Consider the following 17,617-nt stretch of genomic DNA (forward strand, 5'->3'; position numbering starts at 1 on the left):
TATCCTTTAAAGTTTTAGCCGAGTCAGTGTAGAAATATTGTATGCTATTTTGAAGCAATTGGCTAACTTCCTTAAAAGAAGGAGAAATCAACACAAGTTTCATCATAGGACTTTTTTTTTTTTTTTTTATTGCAGCATTTCTACATCTGCTGGGAAAATGGAGTTTCACTGTTACAGAATTAGTAGATGTGGCCAGAACATAGGATTAGTCAGATAGTTAAATACTTAATTACTGAAAGCTCTGCTTCCTTTTCAAATGCATTTCCAATTTGTTTCATGAGTTATCTCTCTTACCCAGGCGCATTGATGATGACAAGGGAAGGACCCATGAGCTGGAGCACTCGGCTATAAAATGTATGAGAGGAATTCTCTACTGCTATATGCGTCAGGCCGATAAGGTAAAACACTGTAGTGTGGACTGGAATTCTCACATCGTTCTGAAGGATTAATTTAACCAGTATAGCAATAGCATCTTCTAAAGAAGAATGTACTTTCAAAAGGTAAAGTCACATCCTAGAGCAGTCTAGATAGCTTAAAACAGCCCTGCCTTCCCAGCCCAGGGTTTGAAATACTGAAATTAAAGAAACACCGTAAGCAAGAGGTGACTGAGAATTGTTATTTAGGCTTTAATTTGTTTGTATGTTGGATCTGGTGTTTGCTTGATAAAGACTCAGTTTCTCAGGAACGTTACAATATCCATAATTGTAACCAATATATTACTTAAGAAAATTCTTATCCAAATCCTTTTGCACATGTGCTTGCCCTGGCTTAATTGAACTTTAAAAATACTTCATCATTTACATGTAAAGAGGACAGGAATTTTTGGCTGAGAAAATAGCAGATTTTACAGGGATATTGTGGAAAGTAAAATAATATACATAAAAATCAGTAATTATAATAATTATTATTAAAATAATATACATAATAAAAAGTCTAAGATTCTATGCAAATATAAGATGATAATTCTCCTACTTACCTACATATCTGTGTCCCTGGGTCCATATACATTAGTGAGTATATGAGTCTCCAAGATCATCCCCAGGTTTGATGATTCAGTAGCAAAGATGTACATTAGTAATTATGAATGTTTTATGTTTTTATCACTTAATATTTTATGTTTTTATGTAAATATTACGTTAAGTTTTTGTGATTGTATATTTTTTTAAGATCGGTATCTGAAGTCAAAACTGAAAAAAAAATTATACTCTATCAGAATGTGGCAACAAGAAAATGTTAGTTGGCAGAAAAAGTAAATTTATTCACCAGCTCATAATAGAGATATGTAACAAACCTGTAATTGTCTACTGAGATTTGACTTTGCAAATCATTATTATAAAGGTTTTTCAGTGCTTGAAATAAATCATATTGTCATACTTGACTTAAACTAGTATGTCATATATATTGAAGTAATTGTGATTAATTTTTTTTTCCTAAGTGTGGGAAGTTTACTGTTTATTTCACATTTATCATCTCATGAATGCCTAATGTCTGTGAATTAACTTTTTTCTCAAGGAAACATTGTGAGACCAGTGAATTTCATATGTTTATTAAGCAAGCTGACAGACTTAAATAAGTAATGTTTATCAAAAGGAAGGAAATGATGATAAAAAAGGGTCTTTGTGGCTTAACCAATTGTTAATATCCCTTTCTGAATATTACTCAACCTTACCAACCAATCTTCACAATTATGTGTTCTTTTGAATACAGCTTAATCTGTCCTGAATTTCTTAAATTATAAAGAATTAACATTTCTTTCCTTTGTGTAGTTATGATGTTAGACAAAGTAAATGTGAGTTGTAAGAAGGTGTAGATCATATTAGGATTAGGTATGTATGCATACCACAAAATACAGGGTTTTACATATTTTAAAGCATTTTTATTGTTGTAATCTTTTTTGATCCCCATAACCTTCTAGAGTAGGAATGAAGGATATTTTCATAATTCACATGTGACTGTGAAGGACTGACTCAGAGATTTAACCACACATGCCTGGCTCACTGCCTCCTACCAAACCTTCACCTCATTGATGCCCACCATTTTCTTCATGATTCTATAGCTGTAGAAATATGTAGTAGAATATTTAAAATATGTTTGCATATTTTAAAATGTGAAATATATATTCTTTGCCTTTTTTTGTAAAACTAACGTGAAGTGTATTTATAGCAATAATTTTTTATTTGACTTCAAGGTTTATTTTCTTCGTCTTCTGAAGTAAAATCATGACATGCTTCCTGACACATTTTCTAAAAATACTACTGAAAAGATTTTAATTCATTATGCATTTGAATGAATAGAGTTGTCCTTGATTTGCAGAATGTAGAGCGATCTGATTTCTATTATTATCTTTCCACTTACTTATCTTAATGCCTACTTAGTCATATTAGGAATTGTTTTTTACCTTTAAATGTTCATATTCTCTCATTTACTCTATTTTCTAATACCATCCCCACCCCCACCCCCACCCCCACCCCCACCCCCACCCCTGGGAGAAGTATTCAGAATTTTTCAAAATAAATTCAATTTCCTTTGAGTAGTTTGGAAGGCACAGATTTCCTTTATAATGGGCTATGAACGTTTCTGTCCCTAGCTATCTATATAAAAAATTTGTCTAAAATGTTACTGAGTAGTTTCTAGTTTATTAAAAGTCATTAAAATTTTATAAAATTTATTCTTCCAGGATTCCCTTATGAGATGATATTCCCACCTAAATTCTGTGTTAGGTCTATAAATTAAGAATGGATGACAAATTACTCACCTTTTCATAAATGATAAGCTGTTTATTCACAATTATTTAAGTTTCCAGGAAAAATCTAAAAATACAAGTTGCGAAAACATTATTTTAGATTTTTTTGGTTTAGAAAATTTTGCCTTAATTATTCTTTATTTTTACTTTCCAGGTGCCCAACATATAAAATACTGATTAATGTCCCTTGTTTTTTTTGTTTGTTTTTTTGTTTTTTTGTTTTTTTGTTTTTACTGATTTCAAGAATAGTTGTTCTCTACAATTCACATATAATAATGCCTCATTAATTTTCAAAGCTTCTATAGTCTGGTCTTCTTTTTTTCCCCTGGCACAGTGATTGAATATAATATAAATTCTCATACTAGGTACTTGTGTATCTTGAAGACAAATGACAAACACTATGTTATCAACTGTAGCAATAACTTTTTTTTTTATGTTTATTTACTTATTTTGAGAGAGAGAGCTCATACAAGCACGGGATGGGTAGAGACAGACGGAGAGAGAGAGAATCCCAAACAGTCTCCAAGCTGTCAGCGCAGAGCCCTTCACAGGGCTCAATCTCATGAACTGTTAAGACCATGACCTGAACTGAAATCAAGGGTTGGACACTTAAATGACTTACCCACCCCGGTGCCCTGTCGTAATAACTTTCTTAAACTGATAAAAACCTTATTCTTTCAGATCTTTATCAATAGGTAAAATGTATTTTATTTTAATTTAAGCATATTTTTGTCTGAGAGCCCAGAGTAATGTTCACCACTTTGAGATAATTATCATGGTAGTGTAAAAGGGGTGACCGCATTGATTTCTATTTGTGTAGACTAAGACTGTAGCCAGCAGTTTCAGATACTGAGAATGGATAGCCTTCTCATCTTCTTCTGTTAATACTGGATGTCTTGGTCATTTTATAGATAGAAGATACACATCTCTACCTTCATCCTCATCCTCTCATTCCTAACTATCTAATGGTAGGGCCTTGCTTTCAGTTTCTTGACTTCAGTCATAAGGAAGGCTATGCATTTGTTTATGGGGTATTTGCAGGGCTCTTGAGGGTGTGCAAAAATATATTAGCCCTTTAGCACAGTAGTGTCCAGTGAACTTTCTGTGATGGTAGACATGCTCTGTATTACTGTGTTGAACTTTGAAGAAGCCCCTAAGCACATACGGCTATTTGATATGTAGTCAGTGTAAATGAGGGACTGAATTTCTAAACTTTGTTTAATTGTAATTTAATTAGTTGCCTGTAGCTAGTGGCTCTATATCGGATAGTGTAACTTGTAGAAGCTTAAAGATAGTAAGAGTGTATAAAAAGAGAGAAGAAATTTTGAAGAATAAACACCCTGATGTAGGAGTCCAGGGAAAGGAATTTGAGGTACAGTTCAGAAGGGACTTTATAAAAGAAGGTGTTTTTTGGAGATAGAGTTTTAAATATGAGAAGAAATTTGAAGGTGAGGAAGAGAATATAGCTCCATGTGCTTTCTTAGCCAAGTGAAACAAGACAAAATCGTAACCATGCAGATATTATCATCACTTATATCTTTTCAAGGAGGAAAAGCTTCACATATAGCTTTGATTTATTCTATCCATTCTCTGTTTTTATTCATCTCATAATTTCAGGGGCTGGCATAGTACTTGGCATATGATTGGTATCAGAAAATGTTTGCCAAATTGAATTGAACAAGCCCTAAAAAAGTAGATAGATTTTTTTTTTTTCCCTTGGAGGCTGTTAGGTCATTTAGTATTTACTTAGTATTCTAAAATGGTTTGATTTTATATGCAGTTGATAAGTACAGGTATGATCTATGTTCTCTTGGAATTGGTGCCTTGTAAGGAGAGTATATGTGGCAAAGGAAATGAAAAGAAAGGAGCATAGGTTACAATTTGTGATCCTTAGAGAAGGAAATAACATTTGAAGTTTTGAACACCAACTGAATTAGAATGAGATCTGAAGCACTTTTTCATTGAGTATCATAGAAGCATTTTCAAATAGCAATACAGTGGGTTGTAATCACTGAAATCCTGTCCCACAGACTGAACCATTATTTGACTCTAAAATAAAATGATACAAAACGGTTGCAAAAGCCATTGCTACCGCATTAACAAGGTCCCTACTACACTTTATTTGCTATTTGTGAAATAATTAAATATTCAACAATCATGTTAACTATTAAAATTAGTAGTTATGAGTTTTTTTCTGTTTTCTTTCTTTAGAAAAAAATAACATTTCTGCTTTGCTCTGTCCTCTGCTTTTAAGCTATAGCTTTCGTCATTAAAAAGTTTAATGAAAAATAATTTATAACTTCTAAAGTTGGATGAAAATGTGAGTTATGAGTACTATTTGAATTTTGTGTTTGATTCTAGGTCCAGCAGTTTAAGCAGGACCCACGCCCAGCAACCTGTCTTCACTCTGTTTTCAATGTGCATACGGGAGATGAGATCCTCTCCCATGAGGAATATGGCCATCTTCAGGTAAAAGGAGAAGACTACAGGTTTTCTTCTTCTCTGTGTACACTCAGGTTGTAGAAGATTTTAGGGTATTTATAAATTTCATAAAATAGATTTCATAAATTGTTTAAAATAAAAGTAGAAAACCAACCATAAAATGGAGAAGTGAAATGAAAACTGCCAGGGCTGAGTTAGTTATTGTGATTGAGCATTAAGTCAGACTGAGGTCTTGGTCTGCAAGCAAAAAAGGGCAAGTGGATGGTTTATAATATTATTACTGTCTAAAAGAAGGGCTCTCACTGTTCTTTCCATGACAAAAGCTTGTACTTATAAAATTTAGAAGAACTTCAACACGTAGGAACTAGGGAATAAAAGACAGTTGACAGTGATATAACAGCAAATCAGAAATTTTTGTTACATGACAGCTCATTTTTGATATATCAACCTTCAACAAAGCTATAAACATACCCCTAAAATGTAATTCCAAAAGGCATTGCTGGAGTCTATAAATTTTGTCTTATATATTATATTAAATTTTATACCTAGGCTAACCATGCACTGTAGGATTTTGTTTTGTTTTCACTTTTTTTTTCTCATATCTGTGTACTTCTTTTAGCTGGACATCCTGTTGCCTTGTTTTTAGGATATAAGTATTATATATGCTATTTATCTTTAATGAGTTTTCTTCCTGCTCATCATTTGGTTCTGCTGTCTTTAGGACAGAATACTTATTATTCATATATTCCTTACTAAAATAAGAGTATGTCCTTTTTATAGTCCCTCTCTCTCTAGAGATCTGAAATGTCTTACTTTAGTATGACTTCTTTAGACATAGAAAGCACAGTGTCCCCATTTCTATGTGGCAGAAACTCTTACACTTATTTCTAACCAATTCCTTGGGGAATTATTAGTATTATATGTTGCTCTACCTTCTCTTTATAATTATAACATAATTAGGTTTTATGTACCTTTTGCTTTGACAAATATGTTTACTGTTTGAAATAGGATTTCCAGAAGATAATGGTTCATTTATTTTTGTATCCCAGAATTTAAGCTTAGTGCCTGGCTCATAGCAGATTTTAAATAAATGCTGGTCAACCTGGTATTTGGCTGTTTCTGTACAGTTTGCCACTTGATGATATTTTCTCACAGAAGCATCCCAGAAATGAGAGCAAAGAGCTCTTGGAAGTATAGTTTGTAAATGGTTATCCATAGTGATGAAATTTCTTTGAAGTCATTTCTAATAGGCCAGTATCAGTGTTTACATGTAAGAAAATATTTGGGTAAACCTGGCAGTGGTTTGAAGCTCTTTTCCACCATGTTCTGAGAAGGGCCATTCAAAAGTTTATGTCAGTCTAAAAAACCTAAACCCAGAATCTTGTATCTTTCTGTCTGGCTTACTTGGACCTTGACAAGACCCTTACACCCACTGGACTTTGAATGCTGAGAAGTCAGGAGACATCTAAGATAGTTCTGCTTCCTGAGAGAGCCACCTACTCTGCCAGGACCTGGTGGTGGTTTTAGGTAGTTTCAGTGAGCATCTTTGCTGCAAGAATTTTCGCTGCATGTATTTTCACCGCATAACTAATTGGCTGTAAGGCAATTTTACTCTGAAAGATAAAATCACAAAAAATAAAAGAGGGACATTAAAAAGGACATGATATAACATGAAAAACGAATGACAAAATTAAAAAGTCTTTTTTGTGAAATACCAAATGCTAAATGCATTTAAAATATGTATAGATTCATGGGAACATTGTGCAAATAACTGGTTTTATTTTTTGGATGTACCTGAGCATTTTTTTTCAAAATCTTTGGTTCAGAGTTAATATATCTTTCTTACTTGTTGATTTTCTCCTCATTTGGCATTATACTTTTTCATTATTCACTAAAATTTCTTCCTTCACTGAGAGGGATATCAGTTTCCAAATACTAGGGTGCGTATTTATAATTGGTCTTTGCATTGCATTGTGAAAGACATCTACCCTGTTGTTTGTTCTTGGCATCTTGTCACATGTTTATTCCTAGACATTTGATGGTTCTCTGGGAAATGTGGGTTCAAAACTCTGTGTCATTACATAGACCATTATGAGGTCTAAGATTTATATAATACAAAAAGTATGGAATACAAAAAGATGATTATGAAAATATAAGACATATAATATAAAAGTGGGAGTTTCACATCAATGGAGAAATAAAACCAAACTGTCAAATCAAACTGTCAACCAGTTATTTTTTTTATCTTTTACGGCCAAATTGCCTCATGGCCATTTAGTTTAGTGGAGAAAATATACACACTGATAATGTTTGCAGTAAAATGCTTGTGACAAAGATGTCTAAGGCAAAGATGATTGGGCAAAGATACCCAACACACCTGACAGCACAGGCATGCTTTGTCCAAGGCATCTCAGACAAATAATTTTCTGCCCCAGCTTTCTGTCAGTTCCTTGGTAAGGATTGGAGGAAAGTTGAGGAAGGTACAAGACACCAAAGCTGTGGGAGGGTAATAATCTTCTGGGTTAGAATCACATAAGGACAAAATTACATTGTGCTTTATCTTTGTTTTTAAATAATCATTTTACTAGCTAATTTTTTACTGTTTCCTATGTATGTGTTTGTTTATTATATAACAGCTTTATTAAGAAACAATTCATATAACATACAATTCACCTATTTAAAGTGTACAATTCATTGATTTTTATAATACAGAGTTGTACAACCACTATCATAGTCAATTTCAGAATATTCTCATTATCCCATAAAGAAATCTGTGCTCATTAGCAGTCACTCCCCATCTCCCACAAAGCCCCCCGCCCTAGGCAATCACCAGTCTTTCTATTTCTATAAATACTCCTATTCTGTAAATTTCATATACATGGAATCATACAATATATGGTCTTTTGTGACTGGCTTCTTTAGCATATATTCAAGGTTTGTCTTTGTTGTAGTGTTTATCTTTCACTACTTGTTTCCTTAAGACAATTTACACATCCCCTTCAGGATTTTTGTGAGAATCTTTTTTTGCTAAAGTGGACATTATTGTCTTTATTTTCTTTTCTATCATATAATGTCTATCTTTAATAGACAGACTAAAAGAAAAAAATGTCATTTGTTTATAAAACTCATTTGTTCATAAATATATTTTAAATTCTATGCTATACCATTGATTAAAATCAGTATGTCCCTGCAGTTGCTTACATCAACTGTTCATTCTCTGAGAATAAGACTGTTTTCAACATTTGCTGCCTATTATTTATGGTGTACTGGCAAAGTCCTAATGTCTTACGTGCCAAATAACTTTTTCATTTACATACATTTGAGATGAATTGACATTACATAGCTGCCTGTGGGGCAAAACTACTTAAAAGTAGGGTACGTTAGACTCAGAATTTGGAAATAAATCTTCTAAAACAAATGTTACAGAAACAGTTGCTAACAGTTCTATTTGTGGCCATTTTCCTAATCAGATATTAACCATCACAGGGAATTTGAGGATTTTAGAGTTTTATATTCAAAGCTGGGATTTTATTAGGAACTAAAAAAAGAATAGTTTTTATTTGCCACTATTAGAGCAAATGACTTGTAATTTTAGCTCCTTCATAACATAGTCTTTCTGTTATTTCCTTTAACCTTTTAATATTGTTTTTCAGATAAATACAGTGTCACTGTATCTCCTTTACCTTGTGGAAATGATTTCCTCAGGACTCCAGATTATCTATAACACTGATGAGGTATGAATTTCCCAAATTCTAGTACTAAATTTCATCTCTGAAAATATCTTTTTTCCTTTTCCTTTTTAAAACTTATTTTATAAATGACTTATTCATATAATCAGATATTGGATTTTGGATCTGGGATCAAGAATGTTTATATTTTCAATGCGAAGCACTTTAAAAATGAATGAAATGGGGCGCCTGGGTGGCTCAGTCGGTTAAGCGTCCGACTTCGGCTCAGGTCATGATCTCACGGTCAGTGAGTTCAAGCCCCGTGTCGGGCTCTGTGCTGACAGCTCAGAGCCTGGAGCCTGTTTCAGATTCTGTGTCTCCTTCTCTCTGACCCTCCCCCATTCATGCTCTGTCTCTCTCTGTCTCAAAAATAAACAAACGTTAAAAAAAATTTTTTTTAAATGAATGAAATATATGAAGATTGCAAAGCTTTACACCTATGAAGTCTCTGCTTCAGGTGATCTGAATGAAATAAAAACTTGTAACTTTCAGAAAATTTTAGTAACAGTGAAGGTAAAATAGCATTTGCAAATTTTCTTAGAGTTTTTTTTGTCTTTTTTTTTCCATATTGTTACTTTTTGTAATCCATCTTTTTAAAAGTAAAAAGATACTTATATATTTTTTTTGTGGGAACCTCGGTAGGTTTCTTGATGTTTTTTTAAAAAATCAATACAATGTTCTTATTAGAAAATTTAAAAAGATGAAAAGCATCCCTTTCATAGGCACTAATGCTTGAACAGATGCGCATGCTGACACATTTTGAAATATGCCACAGTGGGAGCAAAACGTTTTTATTGTTGAAATGGTACATAGAGTAAGACTCCATCAAAGAGCAGGTATGCTATATATACTTGTTATTATTTCTGTGTGATGATCCATTCAGGGAGAACAAATGTATTATAAAATTAACACCCCAGTCATCATGGGACTGCAGTGAGGGTGCTGGGAAATGGTATATGTAGTCCTGTCCTCCATTAGTGTATAGTCTTTTACATCCTTCCATTTGTGTTTTTATAATAGTAAGGAGAGTCTATTTAGATGTTCAGATAAATAGTAAAGAAGTAATTAATAGTACCCACTTAACGGTTTCTTCTGTTTGATCTCTCAAAGAATTACATGTTTTATTTCATCCAAATAGTTCTCAGTTTTTATAGTATTGTGAAATAGTGGTATTCAGAGATTTTGGGTTGGGGAAGGTGTGGAAGAGTCCTATTTCAGACCAATTTAAGCAGCATCCTAAAACACAAAACAAATGGAAGAAGCTTGGTTCTGACTAAGGACAGAAGGGCTCCTAGAACCAGCACATAGAGTTTTTCTAAGAAATTCCAAGATATCCATTATTAGAAGCAACAACTAACATCGAAAATTGCAAGTGGCTTCCCAGTAATGTCACTGATAGTAGTGGTAAGATTGCTTTAGTTAGTGGTAACATTGTTTTGTTTGGCAGTTTGTCTTAATTTTTAATTTTTCACATTTTATTTTTTGCTTTCTCCATAACTACCATAGTTCATTTTAAATCTTCAGTTATCAACTGACAGTTTTCAAAAATGTGATACTGCTTTACCCTTTCCATTCTTTTTTATATGATTTGAATATACTTAAGCAATTTTGATATCTTCTTCTTAAGCTTTCTTTTCTCTTTTTTTTCTTATTTTTTTCCTTACCCTTACAGTTTTTATTCAGTAGATATAAAATTTTTATGTAACAAATTTCAATAGGCCTTTAACATGTATACTTAAAATCCTAGAATAACAAAACATGTTATTGAGGCTCACCATCTTTTTCCTTGAGTTTGTATGTACTGTGTCAGAAATTATATCGAGAAGCAATAAATGGTCCTGCATAGAATCTTTCAGAGAATGAAATTCCTTCTCTCTAATTATTTCAGAGAAGTGAATCCTTTGTAAGATAGTACAACTTGGAACCATTTCTTTTTAATTATAACCTATACCCCGAATGGCAGGTTTGTAGCCCTGCCTCTTTTCTTCATTCCCAACCACATCATATCTCAGGACAACCTATAGACCTTTCTCTGTTTACTGTCAAATTTTTAATTTACCCAAATCTTTATTTTTTTAGGATTGAAGACTGCAGAGTTTACATACATACCCAACACACACACACAGACACGTAATATACATACTGTCGACACTTTGGTTTATTTAAAAAAAAAATTTTGTGTGTTTATTTTTAAGAGAGAGAGTGTGAGCAGATGAGGGGCAGAGAGAGAGGGAGACACAATCTGAAGCAGTCTCCAATCTCTGAGCTGTCAGCACAGAGCCTGACATGGGATTCGAACTTGCAGACTGTGAGATCATGACCTGAGCTGACGTCAGATGCTTAACCGACTGAGCTACCCAGGCGCCCCTATTTTTTAATGAATCATTTTCCTTAATTTAACAGCTTATCACCATATCTTTCCCGATTCACTTGTTTTTATACACTTTGTACCCATATTGTATTTCCTTAAGGAAAAGGCCATTGTCTTTTTTTTTTTTTAACGTTTATTTATTTATTTTTAAGAGAGAGAGACAGAGAGACACAGAACAAGCATAGGAAGGGCAGAGAGAGAGGGGGAGACACAGAATCCGAAGCAGGCTCCAGGTTCCGAACTGTCAGCACAGAGCCCGGTGCGGGACTCGAACTCACAAACTGGGAGATAATGACCTAAGCCTAAGTTGGACGCTTAACCAATTGAGCCACCCAGGCTCCCCAAGACCATTGTCTTAAGGGTATGCTTCTTACGGTGGTGTGTAAAATAGTGAGTGCCAGTGTTTGAGCCCATGAATCTTGCTGGGGAACATATTTCCTAAAGGCAGGAACATTAGCATATTTTCATGTGCCATGTCTTGTGGTTACCCAGTATAAATTGGTGTCTATAGAAGTATTGCCATGAACTTTTGCAAATTGGATTTTTATTTAAAGAAAAAAAAAAAAACAAAAACCGTGGGGGTGCTTGAGTGACTCAGTCGGTTGAGCGTAGGACTTCGGCTCAGGTCATGATCTCGTGGTCTGTCAGTTCGAGTCCCGCATGGGCTGTGTGCTGACAGCTCACAACCTGGAGCCTACTTCGGATTCTGTGTCTCCCTCTCTCACCGCTCCTCCCCTCCTCACGCTGTCTCTCTGTCACAAAATAAATAAACTTTTTAAAAAAATTAAATAAAATAAACAAATAAATAAAAAACTGTGAAAGAGGGAAACTTCTATAGTTCTTTCCTGGCACTCTTACTTGCTTTCTCTTCTTTATCTGGACAGAAACCCATAATGTATGTTAAAGTTACATATTTTAATAAAAGTTTATAAGTCTTTTATATATATATTTATAATAATATTATAATATATATATTATATATATAAATATTATAATATATATATTATATATATATAAATATATTTACATACACCGTAAAGTTCACCTAAGTCTGTCCTTCCCTCTATTAACGGAGATAACTCACATTTGTTGGAGTGGAGAAATGTAATGAACTACCACATGTAATTCAATGTCTTGTTTCATGACATTTTCCACAAATAAATTTCCTAAAAGTAGATTAAAAGAAACAAGAATCATTCAGAAATGGGTCCAGAGAAACTTACTTTATTTAAAAAATCAAGGACCCACCCCCCAATTTCTATAACAAATGATTTTTTGCTTTATGTTTAAGATAATTTTTTCTTAAAAGGTTGAAAACCACAGTTTGGCGACCCCACAACTATAAATATTAAAGAGGACTTTGAAAGTGAAGATATACAAGGTTAAAATTTTGTTCTCCCTTCTTAAGTTTTAGATTTGCTTTTATTTATTAATTTTTTAATTTTTTTTAATGTTTATTTATTCTTTGAGTGAGAGAGAGAGAGAGCACGAGCAGGGGAGGGGCAGAAAGAGGGAGACACAGAATCTGAAGCGGGTTCCAGGCTCTGAATTGTCAGCACAGAGCCTGATGTGGGACTTGAACTCACAAACCACAAGATCATGACCTGAGCCAAAGTCAGATGCTTAACCCACTGAGCCACCCATGCTCCCCTAGATTTGCTTTTGTTTTTAATTAAGATATTAAATCTGTTAATTATATGTCTCAGTGTTATGTTATATTGGATAAATCTTTATACATGGAAGTGGAAAAAACTACCCATATAGATTCTAATATCCCTTTTCCAGTGTCATGCTGTTATATGACTAATTTATTATTATTAAATTTTTATTAAATTTTATTAAATTTTTATCTTAATGTTTATTAAACATTATTTATTAAATAAATTTTTTTAATTTTTTGAGACATGGAGAGAGAGATAGACTATGAGCAGGGGAGGGGCAGAGAGAGAGTGAGACACAGAATCTGAAACAGGCTCCAGGCTCTGAGCTGTCAGCACAGAGCCCGACGCAGGGCTCAAACTTACAAACCGGGAGATCATGACCTGAGTCCAAGTTGGACACTTAAACGATGATCCACCCAGGTGCCCCTAATTTTGGTATTATTTAATGATGGGTCACAAGTCATAATGTCCTATCATTTTAGAAAAAAACTAACCTCAGATAGTCTTCTTACAATCTTAAAATTTAAGGAGAAATAAGAATTAATTGGGGGTAATACTTGGAATGGTCTATCAAGCCAATTGAATTGACAGAAGTTTGTGAAATAGTCCTGCATGCTCCAGTTCTCTTATATTTTAATATAATTTATTGTCAAGTTAGCTAACATACAGTGTACACAGTGTGCTCTTGGTTTCAGGGATATAGATTCCTGTGATTCATCACTTACATACAACACCCAGTGCTCATCCTAACAGTTGTCCTCCTCAATGCCCATTACCCATTTTTCCTTCTCCCTGCACCTGTCATTAACCCTCAGTTTGTTCTCTGAATTTAAGAGTCTCTAATGGGTTTGCCTCCCTCTCTGTTTGAAATTGTCCCCCGTAGTCTTCTGTTAAGTTTCTCAAGTTCCACTTATGAGCAAAAAAATATGATGTCTGTCTTTCTTTGACATATTTCACTTAGCATAATACCCTCCAGTTCCATCCACATTGTTGCAAATGGCAGGATTTCACTGTTTCTTGTTGCCAAGTAGTAGTCCATTGTATATATAAACCACATCTTCTTTATCCATTTATCAGTTGATGGACATTTGGGCTCTTTCCATGATTTAGACAAATATATTTGAATATTATTTCCATGAATGAAAACTTGTTTATTCAGGAATGGTCAGTTACTTCTTCAGATTGTAAGTCTTCTAATAAAAATGCTGTTCAAAAGGCATGTGCTTATTCAACGTGAGACCTGGATGAGTCTCCTTTAGGACTGCCTCTCATGTCATTTACTTTTTTTTTTTGCAAATATACTTTCTACCATCTGACCTAGAAGCTTTTTTCAGATGTTTTCAGATTGAATGACTCATGGAATTTCTTTCTTAATCTATTAAGTCTCTACTGACGTATGAGAAATTATCTCAGAATTTAGTGGCTTAAAATTAATAAACATTTATTATCTGATAGTTTTTGTAGGTTAGGAATTTGAGAGCAGCTATGCAGGGTGGTGCTGAGATGCAGTCTCTCATTTGTTGCACTGAAGCTGTCAGTCAGGTTGTTGAAGGTTTTCCTGAGGCTAGAGGACCCACCTGTAAGGTGACTCACTCACATGGCTGTTGGCAAGAGGCCTTTCCAAAGAGTTGCTTGAGTGTCTTTACAATATGGCAAGTAGCTTCCTCCACAGGAAGTGATTCAAGAAAGCATGATGGTAGTACAGTGTTTTTTATGACCTAGCCTAGTGGGATTTGGATAAGATTGGGAGCCAGCATTCTAAGCAATAGTTTTAGTTGAACTTTGTTAGAGACTTTTTTATGATACGATTTTTTTTCCTCACACACTAAAACTTATTTTTAATTTTAAAAATAGTCATTATTTTTCTTACTCCTATTATTTACTGAGTTTTGACTTTTGCTTTGTGTGCATGTTTTATTATAATACTAGCAGTTTTTTTGCTTCTGTTTATTGTACAGTTACTTTTATGTTATAGATGCTGTTTTTTGGTATGAAGTGGTTTACAGGCTGAATTTGAGGGGTCTCTGTCTTTTAAAAGTTAGAGTAAATCTCTTTGAGTAATTTTAGAGATGTTACAAGATATGCTTAGTTCCTGCATGTCAGCAATGTACACAGAGAAATGAATGTTACTCAAACTATTTACAGATACTTTTCTCTAAAAATAGAAAGATACTATTATTCTTATTTCTCAAAATTATACATAGCAATAATAACAGCTAACGTTTGTATAGCATTTATTATATGTTGTCACTGTTCAAAGTGATTTGCATATATATAAATTCATTTAATCTTTTCAACACTATCAGGTATGTATAGTTTCTATCTTCATTTGAATGACAAAGGTAATGCAAAGAGCCAGTAAGTGGCTTGTCCAAGGTCTTTTCTGCAGTCAGTGGCAGGGCTGGGAGTTAAACTGTGTGGTCTGGCAATAGAGTCATATTCTATACTGACAGTAAGTCTTATATCTTTGTTTACCTTGAGCAGATATGTATGACACATGTCAAGTGACATCATCATGTTCAAGTAATGAGGGCAGCTGGTAAGACTCAGGGCTTACAGATTTATATATGTACAGATGCCTGTATTCATTTATACACCCTTCCATGAATAATGCAATTATTTGACAAATATTTACTGAGTTTCTACAATGGACTAAACATTGAGAAAATGGCAGTGAAAAAAGAGATTAGTCTCTAACGTCATGAAGTCCACATGAGTGAGGAAAATAGAATTAATAAATGATTAAATATACAGTATCAGGTAGTGACATATAAATTATTTGAGTGTAAGGGGAAAATAGAAATAAAATTATAAAACTTTTTTAAGTAGAGTTATTAGGACTCTACTGAGTTTTAGGCTTTTCTGAAAAAGAACACTTGAGCAAATACCTTCATGAAATAAGGTAACAAGTTGTGCAAATATAAGAGGAAGAACACTTCAAAGAGGAAAAGAAAAGTGTTAAGCCTTCAAGATTGAATGTGCTTGCTGTGATTGAGGAATAGCTAGAAGGTTTTATCATTGGAGTGAGTAGATGGTCAGAGAGTAGTAGAGATTACTTCTGAGTAGTCAGATGCTGTGATGATAACTTGGAATTTTATTTCAAGTGTGGTAGGATGCCATGGGAGCTTTTAAGTTAGTGGTATGATTAGAGTTATGTTTTAAAGGGTTTACTTTGGTTTCCATGTGGAGAATAGACTATAAGAGGGCAAGATTGGAATAAGGGAGACCAGTTCAGTTATTTTAATAGCCAGGGGAAGAATATTTATAGCTTGGACTAGCATGATGGCAGTGGAAGATATTTCATTTTTGATATGAAATAAAGGTGGTACCAACAAAATTAGCTTATGGGCTAGATAAGTAGTATGAGAGAAAAAGTTAAAGATCACACAACATTTGTGGGTCTAAAAAAACTGGATAATATTATTAACTGACATAGTAGAGAAGATGGGAGAAGAGGTTTGGCTGTGTAGTGGTGATATGGGTAGGAATTGGGAGCTTGGTTTTAGATATGTTGAATTTTAGGTGCCTATTAGACACTAAAAGAGAGATCACATGGGCAGGTGGATAGCCTACTTAGAAGTCGAAGAGAGAAGGCAGGGGTGGCAATATGAATTTGGGAGTCATTATTCAGATGTTTAAATCCAAGGGACTAAATGAGATTACTTGGAGTGTGACTATAGCTAGAAGAGGGAAGGAGTAAACCCTGGGCACACTGGATATGGGAAATAACAATAGTATCCAGCAAAGCAGTTTGAGGAGGAGAGCTCACTGGTAAACAAGGGAATGGGGTATCCTAGAAGCTAACCAAAGAAAGTGCTTCTAGGAAGAGGAAATAATCAACTATCCAGTAATGTCCAGAGGTCAAATAAGGTGAGGACTAAGAATTGATCATTGTTTTTAGCACTGTAGTCATTCATGGGGTGACCACATAATTCCTTTTTTAACCAGGACATTTTTGATAATGAAAGAGGACACCATTAATAATTATTCCACGACAACAGGCATAAGTAAGAATGCAAACATTACTGAAGTCACTGGTGAACTTGATAGGAAAAGTTTCAGTGGGAACAGTAACCCTGATTGGAGGAGAAGGGGAGAAAAGAAAATCACTTTACTGAGAAGTTTTCTTGAAAAGAGATCATGGAAATGGGATAGACTTTGAACCAAGTCAGTCATACTGGATTATAGATTCTTAGCCCTCTTGTAATTTTACTTCAATGTAACTTGAAAATAAATAAGTAGTGCTGTGTCAGGGGTCCCAAAGGCCACCCCTAAGTTGATGAGAGAGTCCTGGAAAAACTCGCAGGACTTGTCATGTTGTCATAGTCGTGGATGAGATTTATTATAGACAAAGAATATAAAGCAAACTCAGCCAAAGGAAAAGGCACATGAAGCAAAGCCTGGGAAAAAACAGGTTCAAGCTTTTAATAGTCCTTTCGTGATGCAGTCATACAGAACATGCTTAATTCCTCCAGCATCAAATTGTGACAACATATCTGAAACCTTGTCTCTACCATGTAAGCTCATTAGGGAGTTACTGCCCAAGGTGTTTACTGGGGTCTAGTAACGTGAACACCTTCTACCTAGCAAGTACCAAATTTCTAACTCTCAGGAAAGCAGGTATTCAGCACGACATCTGTTTAGGTAAAAAATATTGTTTGCATTAACAGTT

The 17,617-nt window shown here is 34.1% G+C and overlaps 1 protein-coding gene across 5 annotated transcripts in view; it reads left to right on the top strand.

Moving 5' to 3' along the window:
* The window catches only part of PHKB (phosphorylase kinase regulatory subunit beta), a 255,172-nt gene that overhangs the window by 60,494 nt on the left and 177,061 nt on the right, over window positions 1-17,617 (top strand). For all 5 annotated transcript variants that reach the window (XM_058708055.1, XM_058708056.1, XM_058708054.1 and 2 more), the window contains 3 exons: window positions 299-398; window positions 5,105-5,212; window positions 8,839-8,919. In XM_058708055.1, coding sequence (XP_058564038.1) covers window positions 299-398; window positions 5,105-5,212; window positions 8,839-8,919 — 289 coding nt within the window. The remainder of the gene's footprint in view (window positions 1-298; window positions 399-5,104; window positions 5,213-8,838; window positions 8,920-17,617) is intronic.

Source organism: Neofelis nebulosa, chromosome 17 (genome assembly GCF_028018385.1).
Source record: "Neofelis nebulosa isolate mNeoNeb1 chromosome 17, mNeoNeb1.pri, whole genome shotgun sequence".
Classification (NCBI taxonomy): domain Eukaryota; kingdom Metazoa; phylum Chordata; class Mammalia; order Carnivora; family Felidae; genus Neofelis; species Neofelis nebulosa.